At 43.7% G+C, this 20918-nt stretch overlaps 1 protein-coding gene and 1 long non-coding RNA gene across 3 annotated transcripts in view; one reads left to right on the top strand and one right to left on the bottom strand.

The window, feature by feature from the left end:
• Positions 1 to 20918, bottom strand: part of syn2b (synapsin IIb) — a 282170-nt gene that overhangs the window by 42873 nt on the left and 218379 nt on the right. Inside the window, exon 9 of the mRNA XM_067998658.1 lies at positions 8253 to 8355. Coding sequence (XP_067854759.1) covers positions 8253 to 8355 — 103 coding nt within the window. The remainder of the gene's footprint in view (positions 1 to 8252; positions 8356 to 20918) is intronic.
• The window catches only part of LOC137334134 (uncharacterized), a 96002-nt gene that overhangs the window by 72004 nt on the left and 3080 nt on the right, over positions 1 to 20918 (top strand). For both annotated transcript variants that reach the window (XR_010966073.1, XR_010966074.1), the window contains exons 6-7: positions 11732 to 11877; positions 18558 to 18620. This is a non-coding gene — a long non-coding RNA (uncharacterized lncRNA). The remainder of the gene's footprint in view (positions 1 to 11731; positions 11878 to 18557; positions 18621 to 20918) is intronic.

Here is a 20918-nt window from a genome sequence, read left to right as displayed (position 1 = left end):
AGCTCAGAGCTTTGATGGGAAAAGCAGTAACGTTGTTAAAATAGATTTAATGTGGCATTTCTTTCTCATCATATGCACAGCCCACCCAATGCAGAAGAGTCCACAATGGACCTTGTGCCTTTTACATCAGCTCAGCTGTCAGAAACCTAACTTTTCCACCAGAGACAACTAATAGACAGATATAATTGAGAATCAAGTTAATTTAAATGCTCAGTAGAAATTGCAGTAACATTAAATAAGAAATTAGCATTCACACATTGCTCCAGTTTTATTAAGCACATTCCAGCATCTATCATGTACTACAGTCAGTGTAGGCGATAATGAAGGGGTTTCTAATTTATGCAAATCTGTAATGACTATCTGGCAACTGCAAGGAAAACCAAACCACTAAGGAGTTGTCACATTCTGGGAAATAATGACAACCTTGAGTGGAAAAACAAATTATTTAAAAGGCTAAGGATATAATGTAGGGAGGAATAAACCATGCAGAGTGACATTCCTGGTGCAAGGGCATTTCATAGCTTAATCAATTCATTTGTAATTGCCTTCGTTTTATTTGTATTATCAGTGACCTTGATCATTTTACTGACAGCTGATTATTGGCTGAACATCTTGCTGTATATGACAATCATTTCTGCATTCAAAGGGGCCGGTTTTCGGATGGTCGAGAGGGTGCGTTGGGTGTGGGTGGGCAACGAAAATGGCGGAATCTCGGAGTGGGTTCGGAGCCTGGCTCCAACCCGCTCACTTCCGGGTTCCCCAATGACGCATTCGGGTGCGCACGCAGCTCCTGCATGCGGGACTCCCACCGGCAATTAAAGCCGGCGGGATGATAATTTAGATAGTTATTTAGCCAGTTGAGGTACTTGACAGACCTCATTGAGTGGAGATTTTGGCAGGGGTGCAATTTTGAAGGATCCTCAGTGTATTTCCCGTGATGTGGGAAACACTCCCTGTTGAAGCAGACGTGTTTCAGCCAGCAGCCAGTGGGAGATGCAAAGGATTATTTGACAGGTGGGGGAAAACCTCATTTATTGCAGCAGGGCACTCTGTCACTTCAGACAAAGTTTTGACTGCAACACCTTTGTCTTTCCACTCAAAATTATTAATTTATACCCTAAACTCTGCTGTGCAAACACATTTACCTATTTTGTGGACCCCCTCAAACTCTCACAGTCAGAATGGGGGGGCGCCATAGCTGCAATCATCACTTCATCCGAGGACGAGCAACATCACCAGCCTCGCCAGGCACGCCGTCCACCTCCGCCCACATGGAGCTCCACAACACAGTGCTGCGCCACAGGCAGCTGCATTAAATAGTCATGCAACTACACATACGGCCACTGCAGGGTGACCCAATGGGTGGCATCAAGTATGGGTGTTCATGGTGAACCTCATGAAAGGGACTTATTACACAAGGCAATCAAGAATGGCCAAGACGTGGTAGTAGTGGTGACAATAATAATATTGAATGTGCCATCACCAAAAATCAAATATAAATAAAAAACATGACAAATCGTCAAACACCCTTGTGCATCCCCTTTGTGCTCACAAAACCTTTGCTTTACGCTTCTGACTACTCCTACGTGGTGCTTCCCCTGTGGTTGCAGCAGAGGTAGTGGCAGGTTGCTCTTGGTCATGCCCTGACCGATTAGATGCTTTGGGCCTACGCCCTCTGGGTTTCGGTGCCCGTGAGGGCCCCTCCAAAGACTGCTCCACCTGCACCTGTACGGGGGCAGACTCAACCACATAGAGAGGAGGCAGCATTGCGGGTACTGGTTGAGAGGGGCGCAACGGGTGTGATGTGGGAGCGTTTTGAGTGGTGTCTCCACTTCCATGTTCCTTTTTGCCATCATCCCTCTTCTGGGCCAGGCCCACATCACTCCTACCACCCTGCTGGACGACAGTTTGGAGGACATGTGTGAAGCCTTGTAAGGCCAGTGCTATTGTATCTGCCTGCCTGATTAAGGCGGCAGAAAATTGATCACCCTGAGTCCGAAGGGCCATCATCAGGGCCTCAATGGACTCATTGGTGAGCCGTGCTCGAGGCTCGATGTAGGCTGGCCTTCCCTCCAACGCAGACATTCCTGCACTTACCCGCGACACTATCTCAGAGATGCCCTCACGTCCCTGTGACAGTATCTCAGAGATTCCCTCCTGTACCTGTGCCACCATTTGGACTACTCCATCTTCTACGCGATTGTGGAGAGTGCGCATGGCACCTGTTCCAGCACCTCGCAAATGTACTGTGGCCCCTCGATCATTCTCCTTTTAAAGGATGGCTTCCAGGGTTCAGCATCTGTGTCCAGCTGAGCAGAGCCTGGAGAAGAGTGCTCCCACCGACACGGACTCTCCACAGCTGCCCCTGCCACTGGTTTCTGCTCGTGCTCACATGTGTGTGGTGACTCACCAAATGTGACCCTAACTAAGTGAGGTGTGTGTATCTGCGCTGGTGGATGGCTCGCTCAGATGTGACGGTGCCCCCTCAGAGGCCGGCAGGTCCTCTGAGGAATCCCCCTCTGCCGTCACGGCGGTCGCTGAAGGCCCTGTAAGAGAACAGAAGGCAATATTAAACATGATGACAGATGTTGAGGTGCTGAAGATGGCAAAGCGTGTTAACATCATTTGCTATTGTGACTGCTGAATGTTAAAGTTCTGTCACCAGCCATTTGTCGGGTGGCAGTCTCGGCGTCCCCGACGGACAGACACTCGAGGGTGCAGCTCACTTCAAGAGTCTCCTGCTCCACGTTCGTGAGGACGACCTGATGTTGCGGCCGCCGTCCGGTCTTCGCCCTCTCCCGTGCATTCTGGGCTATCTTCTCCTATAAGGGGAGAAAGTAGAGAGGCGTGAGTGAGGGATGGTGACGTGGCCAACCGCTGAATGCATTGGTTTAGGTGAGGCTGACCGTGAAAGAGATGCATCAGAGGGTGAGTATGAGACAGAGCCATGACATTGTATGAGGATTGGATTAAATGGTAGTGGTGGGATGAATACTGGGGAGGTGAGTAAGTGCAGGTAAGTTGAGGATCAGCTTTAAGTGGGTGTGAGGAGTGATGTGATAGAATAGTGTTGGCATGTACAGAATGAGTTGTGGGTTGGGGGCAGTGATGTGGAAGATGGAGTGTAGGAGAATGAGTAAGTGTACTCACTTTTGCTGACCTAGTTAGGTCATTGAAGCGCTTCCTGCACTGGATCCATGTGCGAGAGATGTTGCTGCTGCTGGTGAACTCCTCTCCCACCTCAAGCCAGGCCTTCTTGGTGGCAGAGACAGGCCACCTCCTCCCGTCTGCCGGGTAGAAAATATCCCTCCTCCTCTTCACCCCATCCAGTAAGACCTGGAGTGAGGCATCAGTAAATCTGGGAGCAGCCTTTCCCCTGGGCTGCTCCATTCTATAATTTTGTTTCTTTGTTGCAGGAGCAGCATTGGAGGACTGCCCCTTTAAGTAGAGTTCCTCCAGCTGACAGCCTGTGATGCGGGTTCACAGTCCGCCTGCTGCGCAGGTTTCCCAGAAGCCACGTTAAGTCACTGGGCGGATTACCCATGCGCCCAGTCGCCCCGCCCCCCCCCCCCCCCCCCCGCTGCCATCTCGCCTCCCTGGTAATATCGGGGCCAAAGTACACAATTGGATATTTCTAAATTTACTGTGTTTGAATCTGGGCAATGTGTGCGACCAGTTGAACAGTTACATAATTACTGAAGGCAGAACCTGGGGCTTAAAGCAACTGACGCTTACCCATGGAAAAAGGGTAAATGAAATCAATTCTTTGGATTTAGAAACATAAGAAAATGAAGTTCCAAATGAGAACTTTGAAGCTGAGATTTGGATTCCCCGGATATGTTGAAGTTTAGATTAAGAAGCTTTGGAAATCATTCAAAGGAAAATTCTGTGGCGGTACTATTTCTATATTCAGCAGTAGATACATTCATTACTACCATTCCACATTAAATACTTCATCACAAGGACAGTTATTCATTAATAACCATAAATAATGTTGTTTTACATAACATGAGCATTGATTTATTTAATGAATGAGATTGTCTTCCACAAATATCCATGTAATGTATACTTTCCTTTGCAGCCAATTCTCCTATACAGCCTACTGCATAATTTATTTGCTACTAATCTGCTTCAAGAAAGCCTTACAAATGCTGTAGTATCAGTCACATGACATATATCTTCATATTGGATGTTACAATCAACTCCATTGGCCTTTTGGTTATATCATGCTAAACACTCTCAGCGCGTCTAATTGGTAAGGAAAGTAGCAATTATTTTTGAAAGAACTATTTAATATATTATACAGAATAACCAATAGCTTTAATTAAATATACGATTGTAATTTATTCTCAACGTTCTGCTGATATTCATAAACAATTTGAGCTTTGCTCATATGGTTTATAATTTAATTAGATCTACTCGATTGAATTACAGGCTTATAACTCAAAGCTAGCTATCCAGTATTATATAATTTACTATTACTCTATTTCCATTTTTTTTCCTAATTATTTATATTCTAGAAATTGCATGTTACTTTGTTCCCTAAAACTTCAACTTATTGTTATACCTGTTGTAGTTAAGGCTTTTCCCCAGAAATTATGGAAAAAGGGCAGTTTTCACGATCAGACAGTCTCCCATGATCAGAAAACGACATCCTTATAAATGGTAATCATGGGAGAACATGCCCAGAGTTAATAATTACTACCTTATTGCAGTATATGGTACACTAGACATTGTTTGGAATGTCCACCACATTCTCCCGTCTCTACCAAAATGTGGAAAGAACCACATCAACAGATGTAAGGGTTAAAACCATTTTGTCAGATTTATTCACAAGTTAATTAATGCACAAGTCAAATAATACAGCAACATACTGAATCAGCATAATACTTAAATAAAACTGGAATCAGTCCATATAGTTTTAAAATACCCTTGAGAACATATTTCTTATTGAGTCTGATAGGGGTAAGAATTTTGGATGAAACAGTCAGGTTTGTTTCTCGATGGATGTTCCAGATACAGTGGAGGGGTTTTCGACTTCCGCCCGAAAGAGGCACAAAGTCAGCGGAATGGCTGCACCACTCACCTGAAGCCAGCACGGGAAGCCTGAACCGTTTTCAGATTCAGGTCTCCTTTGAAAGCTGCTGGTGAGCTGCAGGCACCATACAGGTGCCTGGTTATGGGAGGGTGGGAAATTGGCCAGCTCCCGTGTTGAGGTGGCCAGCAGGTTGGGCTTGGGAGCAAGAAAGGGACAGCTGACAGTTGGTAGGTACAATGTCATTTGGATAAAGGTGATATTGCAAACAGGCTGGGTTATTCCTGGTTGTCTCAGACACTGTGTAGCCACCAAATATAGGTGCCAGAATGATAAAGAACTTTAATTTGCTATGGGGAAAGGCATTGTTGTACAATTGTACCTTCTCATTTAAAATACTGCCGATGCATCAGTTGACTGCAATTTGAATACACCTATTCATCTTCCTTCACTTCTTTCCACCTCCTCAGGCTTTCATTGACCTGGCACTGTAAAAAAAAAATTGTGTCCTTCTTGACCCCTGTGGAGTCTTTTACTTTATTTAATTTCGAAGCAGAACATTGGAATATAAGAAAAGATAATTTGGTCTATCCTTCCATGGACTTTGTGCTACAGTGGAGGTATGTCTGAACTGTACTAGACCTGTAGGGATTGTCAACTCTCTACTTATGCAATGAGATATGTTAACATGTAGTATGAACATGGTAAATGAGTTGTGCGAATCTCACTTCCGTTCACAAACTACAATGTGTGTGGATACTTATGTGAGTACTTTGACGTTCCCTATGAAGTACACTACGATATGTTACTGCAGATTAAAACACGGTAACCATAAATGTATTAATTTCTATTCATGCTGGTAACAAATAATATATCACTGTCAGCCTTGAAACCCCCTTTCCCCAATAACAATTCTACATCCTTTATCTGTAAATAAATATCTATTTGTAATCTGCTTTAAATTACATGTGTTAGTAAGTACACCACAGATAATTACAACACTAATTATCTTATAGTAACTGGACCTTTTGTTTCATTCTGTCATCTCTGTTTTTAATTCCATTCCTACTTTAAGTTTTGAACAGGCTCATCTTAGTCACTAACTTACAAAAATGTTTTCATCATACTGATTTTCACAGCCTTTGCCATTAGAATCTGAGATTCGGAAGGCAAAGAGGAGGTACAAAATGAAAATATCAAAGAATGTAAAAAGAAAAAGTAAAATATTCTATAGGCGCATAAGTACCAAAAGGAGAAGTAAGATAGGAATATGGCCACTAAGTGATGAGAAAAATAAACTCACAGAAGATGATATTGGAATGGCAGGGATCCTGAACAGATATTTTACCTCCGTTTTCACTGAGGAGGCTACCAAAGAGGAAATTACAACAATAGAAGAGGTCAAGAGGGATATGACAACAGTAAAAGTGCTCCCACAATTCTGTTAGGTAGGGATTTCCAGGATTTTGACCCAGCAATGATGAAGGATCGGCAATATATGTCTAAGTCGGGATGGTGTGTAACTTGGAGGGGAACTTGGAGGTGATGGTGGTGGAGGTCGCAGGTTTGGGAAGTGCTGCTGAAGAAGCCTCGGCGAGTTGCTGCAATGCATTCTGTAGATAGTACACACTGCAGCCACGGTATGCCAATGGTGGAGGGAATGTTAGCCAGTGAATGGGGTGCTGATCAAGCAGACTATTTTGTCCTGGATAGTTTCAAGCATCTTCAGTGTCGTTGGAGCTGCACCCACACATGCACATAGAGAGTATTCCATTATGCTCCTGACTTGCATATTGTAGGTGGTAGAGAGGCTTTGGGGAGTCAGGAGTTGAGCCATTCATCACAGAAAAACTAGCCTCTGATCTGCTGTAGTAGCTACGGCATTTAAGTGGCTGATCTAGTTTAGTTTCTGGTCAATGGTGATACCCAGGATGTTGATGGTAGGGGACTCGGTAATCATAATGCCGTTGAATGTCGTGGGGAGGTGGTCATTGCCTGACACTTGCGTGGCATGAATGTTACTTGCCATTTATCAGCACAAGCCTGGATGTTATGTAGGTCTTGTTGCAAGAGGGCATGAACTGCTTTGTTATCTGAAGAATTGCGAATGGAGCTGAACGCTGCAATCATCAGCAAACAGCCCCACTTCTGACCATATGATGGAGGGAAGGTCCATCCCTAGTTGCCAAGGGGCAGCATGTAGATGCGAAAGAGGAGGGAGCCAAGGATAAATTGTTGGTGGACCCTGGAAGTAACAGTGCGGAGGCTGGAAGAGAAGCCGTTGCTTTGAGATGCTCTGGCCATGATTGGATTGATAAGAGTGGAACCAAGTGAGGGCAGTCTCACTGAGCTAGACAACGGAGGAAAGGCATTGAAGGAGGATGGTATGGTCGAACATGTGAAAAGCTGCAGAGAGGCTGAGGAGGACAAGGAGGGATAATGGTTAATAGTGACAGACGATGTCATTTGTGCATTTGTTTAGAGCTGTGTCATTGCTGTGGCATGGCAGAAACCTGATTGGAGAGATTCAAACATGGAGTTGCAAGAAAGATGGCCACAGATTTGGGAGACAATAACAGGTTCAAGACCTTTGGAGAGGTAAGGGAGGTTCAATATGGGACAATAGTTTGTAAGGACAGAGGGTTGGTATTTTGAGGGCGGGGGAGGAAGAGGAGGGGCTGACAACAGTAGATTTGAAAGCAAGCGTGACAGTACTATTAGACTGCCAACAATAGCCAGCAAAAAAATAAACCCATGAATCTGCCTCAAATACATTCCACATCTTAAAATAATATATGGCAAACAGCAGCAACCATGGCATGTTACTGAAATGATTTAACAAACATAAAATATCCAAAAGTTATGAGAAGCACAAGACTGAGCTATCATTGAGTGAAATAAATCTTCTAATTTGCTGTCTTTGCATATTGGGGTAGCATTTCTGCTAGATTGCATAGATTTGCTTTTCAATGGATGACAGAATTTGTTGTGTGGCACAGTCCACTCAATGGTAATTAACCAAAATTAATTTGCATTTTTACTTTCTCTGGAATTAAGTATGACATTTGTGGTTTGTGAAATTACAACTGACTTATAGTAATAGGCTTAGCACCAAGCACAGTACATGTTAATTATTTCTATAGACTTTCTAGATGGGGGTGGGTAGTAAAATGGTTGCAGTGATCCACTATGACTTGCAGCCCCCCCCCTTTCTTACCTCAATAATATAATCCTTTCCATCCTTGCCATGGACAGCCTTCACAGCACAGATATCCAACCCACCAAACATTTCACAGCATGTATCAACCCAAAGCCTGTACCTGCAGTAGAGACAAAAAAAACAGGTTTTAGGTGATGTCCATATATTTTATTTTAACTATGTTACATTTTCGACAGATCACAACCATTATTTCAAACATTTGAGCAAAGAACATCCCTGGAGGCTTTCAAAAGGTGTTTACTTTCTGCTGTGTAAAATTTGTTGAAGAAAATGCTGTAAAGTCCTGCTGTTAAATTTTATAACTCTGGTGCATAAAAACAAAAGCCTCGATTGCAACCCCCGGCATGGAGTTGTGCGGGTCGGGGCTGAAGCAGATAGCAAACCGTCTACCCTCCACCGTGTGAGGCCCGGGAGATTTTAACTCCTGAGTCTCATCTGCATAAGCCCTGTCAGTCTCTCGCCCGAACCCAGCGGGAGCTGTAGCTGGCCTGTGGCGGGGGGGGAGGGGGGGGAACGGGAGAGCAGGATTTCAGGTGGCAGGAGATTGCCACTAGTGACTCGAAGGAACGGTCCCCGGCACTCAGGTAAGTAATTGGAAGGGGTGCCAGGAGGGCATCGTGGTTGGGGGAGGGGGAGGGAAGCCTGAAGCCCACAAGGAAACTTAAAAAAAAATTAGAACCACTTACTTTTCTGAGCTTCTTCTGGTCCTGGCTCCTCTTGCCACCAGGATGGCCCGGCGGCGAAGCCACAAAGGCTTCCCAGCGAAGGCCTCCAGTTAAGATTGCAATCGGGTTCCGATTACATAATCGGAGCCCGATCTGCATATTTAAAGGAGGACCCAACTGGCTTCCAGCAGTTGTTGCTCTTGCCTGCTCGGAAGAGCAGGTTAAGACTGCAATCTGCGGGAAGGCAGCGGGATCGTTGTGGGTAGGGCAGACCGGCCATTTTAACTGCCTGCCCACTTGGTTTCTGCCAGGCGGGCAGGGTTATAATCAGCCCTAAAGGTTCTATTATACAGTAAGAGACAGAAAACTAATTAAGGATGAGGCAATAATTGGGTGCTTTAATTAACTAGAACACTGCCTGAACATTCTTGTACAAAGCGGCTTGTAGACATTTTGACAAGTGGCCCTTTTAAGAAGATGTATGTAATTGCTTTTGAACTTAATGGGCAGGAAATTGCTTAAAAAGAACAGTGAGCTCAATAGTGCTCACCGTTGTTAGTGGTGAAATCGAGGAGCATGTTTTGGTGTTCGAACATGCGCGGTCAAACGCGCAAATCCAGAACTTGCTCCTCCTGGTTTGCCGGCGATACGACAGCTTTGAATTAAAAGGGATATCGTTGGCTGGAATCAGTGGACTCAACGTACCAACACCAAATTGCTCTTCTGCCCAGCTGGAAAGTAACTAATTACGCCACAAAACAGGTACGCTTAAAAATACCAGGTCTAAACTAAGATTTAACAGCGCGGTAAGTCTTAATGACTACCAAACAACTAAAAATTAACTTTTTTAAAATGTGGAGTCTCATTACTTCTTATTTTAATAGTTTTTGGTTATTACAATTTTTTTTTTACGTTTTCCTTCTGTCTCTTTTATTTAATTTGATTATTTCTCACCCTCTCTATTTTTCACTGTCTTTAACTGTTTTTACAAATGATTTGTGTGTTGTACCTTTCACTTCCTGGATTTTACATTCCAGCTTGCAGAAACTGTTTGCTTGTCAAAAATGCTGCAATTTGATTGGTCAAGGGGAGAGAGTGATCCTCTCGCTTCTCCAATGGGTCCTAGCTTCACTGGAGCTAACACCAGGCTCTTCTCCACTTCCGATTAGAGGAAGTGCTCACAGCAAAGACCACGCTAAGTTAGTGGGTTAGTATAAATCTACGGAGCAGCGAGCAATTTTGGTTTGCCGCTCCGAGCAATTTCCGGGCCAATATCTTAAAATGGGTCATTGTCAAGAAGAGGTTCCCGCTCGTTAGTCTGGTTGCTTTATGTTAGCAATGCAGCTGGTGATATAAAGCAGAATTTCAGAACTGTAAAGAACATTCTCAAAAGAAGCTGGCTGTCTTTTTATTTCAGCACACTGTAGCTCTTAATGAAAATGACATCCTTGCCCTGCACAGGGAGTTTTTGAGCAGGCTCGGGTCCTGAAACAACCAGGATCATGCTGCACTGTAAATTCCATTTCCACACTCACATGTGAATTTCTGCGAGGCACTTCCTGCAGGGTGATCTGAAATTTTTTTCAGTTACTTTTTACCTTAAATCTGCAAACATGATTATTGGGATTATAATGTTACCATATCATTGAACATCTCTGTTTACAAACAGTAGGTAAAATGAAATCGGAATAATTTTATTTGGACAATGACACCCTTTTACTATAGATACATGGATCTACCACATTCAACATTGTGGTACAATATTAATGGTGTGTGTGTATGTGTGTGTGTGTAAGGGGGTCGTCATCCCTTTTAACACTCCGCTCCTTAATGCCACACTAACTTCAAGTAAGAAGAACAGGAAGGAAGAACATGAGGATCAGGAAAATACAACAAAGGCAAATGAAATTGGTCATTTAACTGGACTTCAGGGATTAGCTCAGATTGACAGAAAGTACCACTAGATACATGTAGCTGCCACAGAAATACATATAGTTTCTGGAAAATGTGGCTATTGATATTATTCAAAGTCCATCATTTAGTCAAAGTATAAATTATTCTATCTAGTTTTAATTTGGATTGGTAATGATCATAGCTCCTCTTGGATTACGGGCAGAAGGAAGAAATGGCGATTTAAATAATTTGTCCTTCCCATTAGTGAAATTGTCAGCAAGTTTAGTCTGTCGGAGCGATGAAACTGCCCTTAATGCCTGAATACCAGGGTTCTTTCTGGACAGGAAAATTTAGTGAGAAATACATAGCCAATGCATGACAAAAGTTACCGCCTCCTCACCCTGCAAAATTTACAAATAATTGCTAGTTAACAACTTGTAAACATTCTGAACAATTTGTTGCCATCTGGATAGTAGGTTGCAGAAGAGGCTTTTAGCTTTTACCTTTACTTGGCGTATGAAATAATTCACTCTGCTGAGCAAATATTGAGAACTAATAAAAAGCTTACTCAAGGTTTCCGAAGCCAACTGCTGGAGTATGAAGCAAGGCTTAGCTCACAAGCTTTCTTTTCTTACTGTTCAAAGTAAAGTTGGTTAAAACTGAATTTTTAATATGTACCATTATTACTGAAGAAATAAGTCAAATATCTAAAGATTTAAAAGTATTTGGTCATTTAAAGCAAACAGTTCTAATAAATGAGTTATTTTATACGCACATTTAACTCAGCACAGTTGAAAATCACTATCAGTGCTTCCCCAAAGAGTGCAAAGATAATGCCCAACAGTCACATAGATTTTATGTTTTTAATCTAATTACAATAAGTTTAAATTTTGCCTCATTCCTGTCTCTATTTTGTAGTCCATAGGATTGGATTGTCACAAGGAACAAGTAATCAAAGGAGTCACATGAGCAGGAGCGTTGATGGCCGAGAATACCAGATTACCAGATGGAAGGCGAGAAAGCAGCAGAAGAAGGAGGACCATCTCAACACTTTGCAACAAGAGGTGCGAGGGATGAGTTAATTGCTCAGTGACCTGCTCATTCCCCTGCCCTCAAAACTTACAGACCCCTTCTACATTAATAGTCCTTGTTACATCCTTCACCACTCTCTTAATCCTGCATGAAAGAACATTGAAACCATTCAGACAATTTCTATATCAATGACATACTGAGAATGCTGACACAGAAGCTGCTATTAAACCACACTACAAACCAAATTGCCAATTTTTTTGCCAAATTGCCAATGCCCTGTTTGCCTGGGCATCTTCCACATTGATCTCATCAGTCAACGAGAGACCTCAGGGATTTGCAGCAGGGGATGGCTTTCCTCGCATCTGGGCTGTCATTGACTGCATATGTTGCCATTAGAGACCAGACCACCAGCTAGCAGCATTCGCCATTAGAAAAGGCTACCACTCCATTAATGCTCAGGTAGTCTCACATTACAGAAACAGAACCATGCAAATTTGTGCAAGGGACCCAGACAGCTGTCACAATGCTTTTATCCTGTGGCAATCTACCATCCCTCCCCGCACCCCCCCCCCCCAATATTCGCCCCTTCCAGGAACGTAGCAGGATGCCTGCTGCGGGACAAGGGATAACCCCTACACATGTTTCCCGCATCATAGTGGTGACCTCACTATACAGAGAGGTCAGTACTTGGAGGATGCTGTCAGAACTGACAGAGGCCCGAAATTTCCTGGAAAGTTCTGGTGTAACTATGGCGTAAGAGCGGAGTTGTCATTTTGTTCCAAGGAAATTCATGCGTGACTGATTTAATGCCGCTTTAATGCCACCTTTGAGATACGTCTGTCGAAATCACCTGTTGCTCATTTACATAGCTCCGCCCCATGCAAAAGACCAGCTTGCATGAATTTCTGGATTTATATGAATAATGCGCTAGTGTAGATTTACACAATTCCTTCCCCTTATCCTTCTCTTCCCTTGAGTTCTTCCTCCCAACTCATCCTAACCCCTTCCTCCTTGGGGAGGGCAAACAATGCAAGGGAATACACAATAAATGGGAGGATACTGAGAGGTGTAGAAGAACAGATGGGCCTTGGAGTGCATGTCCACAGATCCCTGAAAGTAGCAGGACAGATAGATAAGGTGGTTGAAAAGGCATATGGGATACTTTCCTTTATTAGCTGAGGCTTAGAATATTAGAGCAGGGAGGTTATGCTAAAACTGTATAAAACATGAGTTAGGCCACAGCTTGAGTGCTGTGTACAGATCTGGTCACCACATTACAGGAAAGATGTGATTTCACTAGAGAGGGTACAGAGGAGATTTATGAGGATGCCGTCAGAACTGGAGAATTTTAGCTATGAGGAAAGATTGAATAGGCTAGGGTTGTTTTCATTGGAACAGAGGAGGCTGGGGGGTGATTTAATTGAAGTGTATAAAATTATGAGAGGCCTAGATAGAGTGGATAGGAAGGATCTATTTCCCTTAGCAGAAGGGTCAGTGGCACAGATTTAAAGTAATTGGTAGAAGGATTAGACGGGAGCTGAGGAGAAATTCTTTTCACCTTGAGGGTGGTGAGGGTCTGGAACTCACTGCCTGAGAGGGTGGCAGAGGCAGAAACCCTCAACTCATTTAAAAGGTACTTGGATGTGCATTGAAGTGCCGTAACCTACAGGGCTACGGACCGAGTGCTGGAAAGTGGAATTAAGCTGGATAACTGTTTTTCGGCCAGCACTGACACGAGGGGCCGAATGGCCTCCTTCTGTGCCATAACTTTCTATGATTCTTCTATGATTCTATTCCTCTTTCTGGGTGTGGGTAAAATGCTGCTTAGTGGGGGAAGGATGAGGCTAAAATGCTGCTCAATGGGGTAGGGATGGTGGCATGTCCCTCCTCTCCTCCTTCAGTCCCTTTTCCCCTGTTCTCCTTCTCTCTATTTTCCCCAGAGGAGGTGGTGGAAATACTGCTCAGGGCACAGGTGTGGTGGGTGTGCTGCTTAGTGGGGAAAGGGGCTGGTGGCATGGATATGCCATTTTTTGGGGCAAAGGGTTGGGACTTGGTACGCTGTTTAATGGGGGGAGTAAAAGAGTAGTTCAAATGTTGCTCTGGTGGAGGGCTTTGGAAATGCTGCTCAGTAAGGGCACGTTCAATGCTTCCATGTTCAATTTAGGGAGCCCCACTCAAAAGAAATGTAGTTCAAAGAGTCAGTACTACTGTCTTTGAGCCCTATCTCAACCTATGCTCTGTTTCCAACAACGTTCACCTGAGGAAGGAGGAAGCCTCCGAAAGCTTGTGAATTTAAAATAAAATTGCTGGACTATAACTTGGTGTTGTAAAATTGTTTACAACTGTTTGAATAGGGGAGAATTCATTTTACTTGTTGTGCTGAATGGTTTAATTTTCAGATTAAATACCCCTTTCATTTAGTTTACTTAGCTGCAAGATGGTCTGGAGCACTAAATGAGTCACTGTCAGATGGTAGGCACTGACCAAAAAAGAAAACATCATTAACAGGATAAACTTGTTCAATTTTCTTTAAGTACTTGTAGTTTGAGATAATTGATTGAGGGCACCGCTGGGTACAACTTAAGGCAAGATTCATGAAAGATTACTTTCTTCTAAATCAGGGTAGGCTTTTCATTTCTTTGAATGTTTAATTGTGGGAAGGACTCATAATGGTTTCATGGATATGCTCCAGGGTAAACATAATCTGAACTTTCTCTCATATAAAACTCTTTATCCAAGCTTCCTGCAACACAGTATTGGAGTATGACATATTATTAGCAGCTTCAAGATTTTCAAGGAAATTGGAAGCAGGTGTTCTGTTGCTATTTAACCTAACTTAAAAGTATATAAAAGGTTGAACTCACATCAAGAAAATTATTGGCAAAAGCAGACTAAAGTGGTATCTAGTTCATCCAGCAGATTGAATATAAATGCACTATTAACAAAAATTTAAACAATTACATCCATTTCCTCTCCTTATACTAGTCGTCTCTCAGCCTGTTATTCAGCTACTCATGTTCCATCTGGGCTTCTCGGCTATTGTGGTGGAGAATGTTAAACATACTGAATTCCTTCAGACTTTTTGCCCTGTGCTGCCATAACATCGGCAGAAGTGCAGCAGAAAAGTAAATGGGGTTTTCACCGCACTTCCAGCGAGGTTACGGTGGAGGAGCGGTAGAAAGCCTGAGGAAATTCAGGGCAAATATTTCAAATTACAACTGCAGCAACAGAAGCCTCCATTTTTAGCTTCCTCAAATGCCTCTCACCCCCCCCCCCCCCCCCAACTTTCCTCTCCTCCTACCCATTCTGTCTCTCCTGGGATGAGGAGAAAGGCTGGGTAATGACTCCTTACAATGGCTGTGGCTGCAGATGTAAAATTTATCATTGATTCATACAGAGTAAAAATAAAGAAAAAACCCTGCACATGTTGAAAATCTGAACTATAAATAAAAGTTCTGATAATACACATCAGATCCATCAGCACCTTTAAAGAGAAAAGACAGGTTGATGTTTTAGGTGTATAGCATTTGTAGAACTGGAAACTAGAAGAGATGTCAGCCCATTAATAGGACTGAACAAAAGAACACAGACACTGGTGGACTTGGCATGTACTTCTAGCATTTTTTGCTTTTATTGCACATTTCCTGCATTTTTGTTTTCTTCCTTCTATTGACTTGCATTTTTGTATGTTTTTCTTATGCCTTTTCTCCACCTCATTTAGTTGTTTTCGCAGCATTTATCTTTCAAATGCTTTTTCAGTGCCTTTCCGCGATGGTTTTTGCACATTTTCTAACAGTTTTCACCTTTTCAAAAAACCTGTTTGCTGGCCACTCACCACCCCCCCCCCCCCCCCTTACCTCCGCCCTGTGACAGCACTGAGCATTTGTGATTCTTGACTACTACCTGCTGTTCTCCTCCCTTTGCTTATTCACTCCTATTAATGGGCTTATGTTATCTTTACAGATGCCAACAGACGTGCTGTGCATTTACGACATTTTGTACAAAAATAAATAATTTGGTGCATAAGATTAAGAAAACAGAAAAAAATAGAACCACTTTAATTCATAATAGAGACTTTTATTGTGTATTACTTTGCTCTTCTATTTTGCCCTGCAATCACAGTGTCCACCACAGTCAGGAAGGTAAAGTAGTCTAAGGATGTGCTTGAATGGTACGAGTCAAGACCTTACACAGACAGTTTTCCTTCTTTCTGTTAACTAACTTGCATGAGACAGGTAAACACACCCTTAGAGGAAGCCACAATGTGAATTTAATTTTAAACGTGGGTTCAAATTCAGGTTCAGTCTCTCCTTTTGTAATTAGCTGTTTTTTTTAACGACTTGACATGTTCAGATTTGACGGCAGTAAAGTTGGTTCCATATGCCATATGCCTGATGTCCTGGTGACTATGTAACTGTCAATCCAAGTTCCTCTTGTGATCCAGTGATTCTGATGCATCCAAGTTTCCTGAAAGTCTAGTTATAGGCATCTAACCATTGAAGTTGCAAGGCTTTCTTGTGTGTCCGATACCATGTTCCCTGTCAGGCTAGTGGATTCAGCTTGTGTATGCATTTCCAAGTGATCTAAACAACATGATGCGAATATGGCTATGTCAAGTTCTCTGGGAGTCGGTAACACCAGTCTGTCTATTAAAATAGGGTTTGAATTTGGATCACCTGAATTTTGGAGATTGTAATGAATATTGTAATGGATATGAATCTGAATCTCTATCTCTAATAATATTCAACTGGATAATAATAGCTAATGCTGTCAAGTGCGGTATCAAAATTTAGAAAATAATTGCACAGGTTAAGTTTCAAAATGTTTTCTTCTTTAACTAATTAACCAGTTCTATCATTTGACTTTTTGCCATTGTATTTGCTGAGTTAGTTTCAGAAGTATTCTCATTAAAGTATATTCAGTGTGGCAGTATGGTTCCAGTGCAGGAATAATAATGAAGCTTCCTGGACAGCTCTTCAAATTACCAGAGATTCAGCAAACTACAACCCAATTAAAGTATGTTATTGTTCAGATACCGTGGCCTGGATTTTCACTCCAAGCCATGGAGAGTAATGGTGGGGGGGAGCATTTTCCTCGGTTTCCCAGACATCCTGACGATTTTGACGTAAGTACATCTTTAAAATTTTTTCAGCATGTTTCCCGCCTGTCCGACAGCCAGATTGAAGCAGCCGTGGAGTGGTTGCCAGGCAAGACTGACATCGGGTGGCTTGGGGCCGGACATCGTGGGGGTGGGCTCATAGACATCGGGGAGGAGCCGTGGCTAGATCAAGGTGATTGGACATGGGGTGGGGTCAGCCGATTGCTTGAGTCAGATCGTAGCAGGTAAGCTTGTTGGGCCTGCAGAAACAAACACTCCTGCTCCTCCTGGCCCACAAGCAGTGCAATAAAGGCACTTACCTGTTGATCCGGACCCTCTCACTTCCTCTTACGTGGTGAGAATCAGAAGGCCCGGGAATTCCAGCTCCAGGAGTTAAAAATAAAAAAAGCTATTAAAATGGAGGCATGCAGCCTCCTTAAAAGATTTTACTGACTGACTGACCTCCTGAGCGCGGATTGGTCGCCCGCCCCTCGACCCACCTCCGTTTAAACCTGAAGTGAGAGGGTTGGAGGCGGGCTAGGGTGTGGTTTTACATTTTCACAATTCACCTGCCCCCAACCCACCTGTCCTTGGGGGTTAAAATTATCCCCCATAGTACAGCATACATTCAGAAATTCAAAAGCCCCTTTGATGCTAAAACACAATAGGTAAATCAAAGAGTACATTCAATGTGAAAAATGCTCCGCTAACTAGGGAAGTAAAAAATGTTCACAAAAACTCTAATCTTGTAGGAGGCATTTCAAATGTATTTCCCATCTGTTATAGACTTATTATTTTGGGTTGAGTCAACAGAGATCCACTCAACTGACATCGGATACAAGATTAAACTCATCTATATGGGAGGAATATTTTACATTGAATGGTCCCTGATAGTTACTTTTTCCTTTAAGATATAGATTCATGTAGTACACAAGTAGGTACAGATAATGGAGTCATGCTACTGGGGTGAATTTTCTCACCATTTTCGGAGTACTTACCATGCAAGAATGGCGCAGGAACGTAGGAAGATAGGAACAGGAGTAGACCACTTAGCCCCTTGAGCCTATTCCGCCATTCAATAAGATCATTGCTGATCTGTGACCTAACCCCTCATACCTGCCTTAGCCCCATATCCTTTAATACCTTTTGGTTAACAAAAATCTATCAATTACAGGTTTAAAATTAACAATTGAGCTAGCATCAACGGCTGTTTGCGGAAGAGTTCCAAACTTTTTAGGAAATTTTTTAATAAGGAAATTTGGGTGGAAGCTGTTTTTGCCAGATTTTTGCTTTTGAAACGCTTTCCTTAAGTTTCCTCACACTTTTTGAGTGTTCCCATAATCCACCTGTTGTGTTGCTACTGGACTCATTTGAATATGTTAAAGTGACAGCCAATGGCTGTGAAGTCAGTGCAATCAAATGCTGTTTTTCAGTGAGAAAGTAGATGAAAGTGCTGGCCGTATTCGGCAATACACCAGTCACTTGTTTGATACATGTGTGTGCAGCAGATTAGCTGATATTGTAGTACTAGTAGGAATGAGCAACAGGCAGTGAGGGCAGTGAAAATCTTGACAACACTGACAGTGTCCTACTTACGTTCCACCTTGTTTGTAGGTGCCCTTGCTACGGATGGAAAAGCTCTGAAACTGGTTCCTTGCTGATCCGGAACAAGCCAAGGTAGTTGTTCTCACTTATTAGCAGCTAGGTGCATTATTAGGTCTGCAGATATGGGGGGCGAAATTGGGCCGTGTAGCGCCTGTTTTGTAGGTGTTACCTAAGTCCCGAAAATGGCGTCCAAGATGCGTGCGCACACTTCCGACGGGAAGTGCACAGGATGCCATCTTGCTAAAGGTGTTTGCGTGCATGCATCTAACAACTGATGACAATGTAGAGTAGGGAGACGATGACACGAATCAGTGTGCAACGCTAATTTGAAGCAGCCGGTGAAATTTTGGAACTCCACACTCCAGCCGACGCATAGCTGAACAGAACTTAAAAGGCATGAAGGACTCCCCACCAGCGTTTTTTAAAGGGATCATGAAGTACTTACAGGTTAGTTGCTGGATTATTTCTTCTAGCTGCTGGTGCAATTGTACATGTTTTTGGACGTATCCTTGGCTAAAGTTTCAATATTCTACAGGGAGTGGTCTGGCTGATCTTGCAGTACTTTTACTGGCATTTAAAATATAGTGCTGAAAAAAGTTGCTTCCGGACATGGGTGGCCTGCTAGGTCTTGCTCTGGGAATTGAACATGACTGGAAGAATGAAGAGAGGCCATGCAGAGCTGCTAAAGAGGGAGGAGGAGGAGGAGCAGGGCACTCAGCAGGAGGCCATATCCAAGGAAGGTCTTCATGGAGCAATTCTCTTACCTCAACTTCAGCAACGACCAGTGCATCAGATGTCTGTGGTTCACTAAAGAGGTCATGATTGAAATTTGTCAACTGTTGGCCGCAGCCTCAAAGAAGAGCAAGGACAGTATTACCTGTCAAGGTGATCGTGGCTCTTAATTTTTACGGCTGTGGATCCTTTCAGTCTGCTGCTGGAGATATAAGCAACATCTCGCAGTTTGCAGTGCACTGCTGTATAAGGGAGGTCACTGAGGCTCTGTACACAATGGAACAGATTCATCTCATTTCCTCTTGCCAGAGACAAGCTGGAGGAGTGAGCACGAGGGTTGGCTTGCATTGCAGGCTTCCCCATGGTGCAGGGTGCCATTGACTGCACACATATTGCCGTGTGTGCTCTATATCTGAACTTGGAAATGTTCATGAGCAGAAAGGGATTCCATTCCTTCAGTGTGTAGCTGGTGTGCGACCACACACAGCTCAACATGCAGGTGAATGTCCACTATCCTGGCAGCAGTCTTGATTCTTTCAGTCTCTGGCAGTCCAACGTACCACCTATATTTCAACCAGCATAGCAAGTCAAAGGCTGGCTACTGGGCAACAAGGGTTATTCCCTCATGAAATGACTCATGACGCTGCTCAGGAACGCACGCATACATGCACAGCAGGCCTACAACGAGAGCCATGCTGCCACACCAAACATCATAGAGCACACCATAGGCATCCTCAAGCTATGCTTCCACTGCCTGGACCGCTTTGGAGGAGCTCTGCAGTACTCAGCTGAGCGGGTATCAAGATTTGTCGTTGTATGCTGCATGCTGCACAACATGGTCATTATAATGGAACAGCCCTTGCCACCGCCTATCAGGAGAGAACCTGAGCAAGAGGAAGAGGTGGAGTAGGAGGAGGAAATGGAGGAGGAGGAAATGGAGGAGGAGGAAATGGATCAGGAAGTGGAGGAAGAGGCAGGGAGGCTACAAGGTAAACAGGCCCTATCTGCCAGGGTTCTGCATAATCAGATTATTAATGAGCCATACCAGTAATCTCAATGACACCTCCCCATTCACCAACAGTCCCACACTCCTTACCTTTCCTCTCTCACATGACCATCAAATCATCTTCCTTATGATTACATATTGGTTCCTCAGCTCTTTGCAGAAATAAAAATAATCACAAATGTAAATCCAAATCCGCATTTATAAATTAACAGATGAAATTATGCAAACAAAATGAGACTATTCACCCTTGTGCATTCCCTTGTCTTTCGTGTGCCTTTACCTCTCCTAGAGCTCCTATGCGGTGCATCCCCAGTGACTGGAGCATGGGTGGTGGAAGGCTGCTGCCCTTCAATTGAGGAGACTGCAGATGGCCTTAGAGGACGACCTTGCGCAGCTCTGGGACGAGAGGGCCTGGCTTCACACTGCACCATCTCGACCAGGGCTGCAGCAATCTGGGCTGGCTGGCTGACAGACAACAGCCAGGGCACTGGCGGAGTGGCAGGGGTGGGAGCAGGAATGGTGTCATCCTGAAGTTCCTCTTCCATGGAGCCACTGCCACTCTCCTGGGGCGGCGCCTCAGCAATCCTGGTGATCTGTTGGAGAACAGATTGCTGGACTGCTGTGATGCTGTG

Source organism: Heptranchias perlo, chromosome 17 (genome assembly GCF_035084215.1).
Source record: "Heptranchias perlo isolate sHepPer1 chromosome 17, sHepPer1.hap1, whole genome shotgun sequence".
Classification (NCBI taxonomy): Eukaryota; Metazoa; Chordata; class Chondrichthyes; order Hexanchiformes; family Hexanchidae; genus Heptranchias; species Heptranchias perlo.
This window is presented reverse-complemented; position numbering and strand designations above follow the sequence as displayed.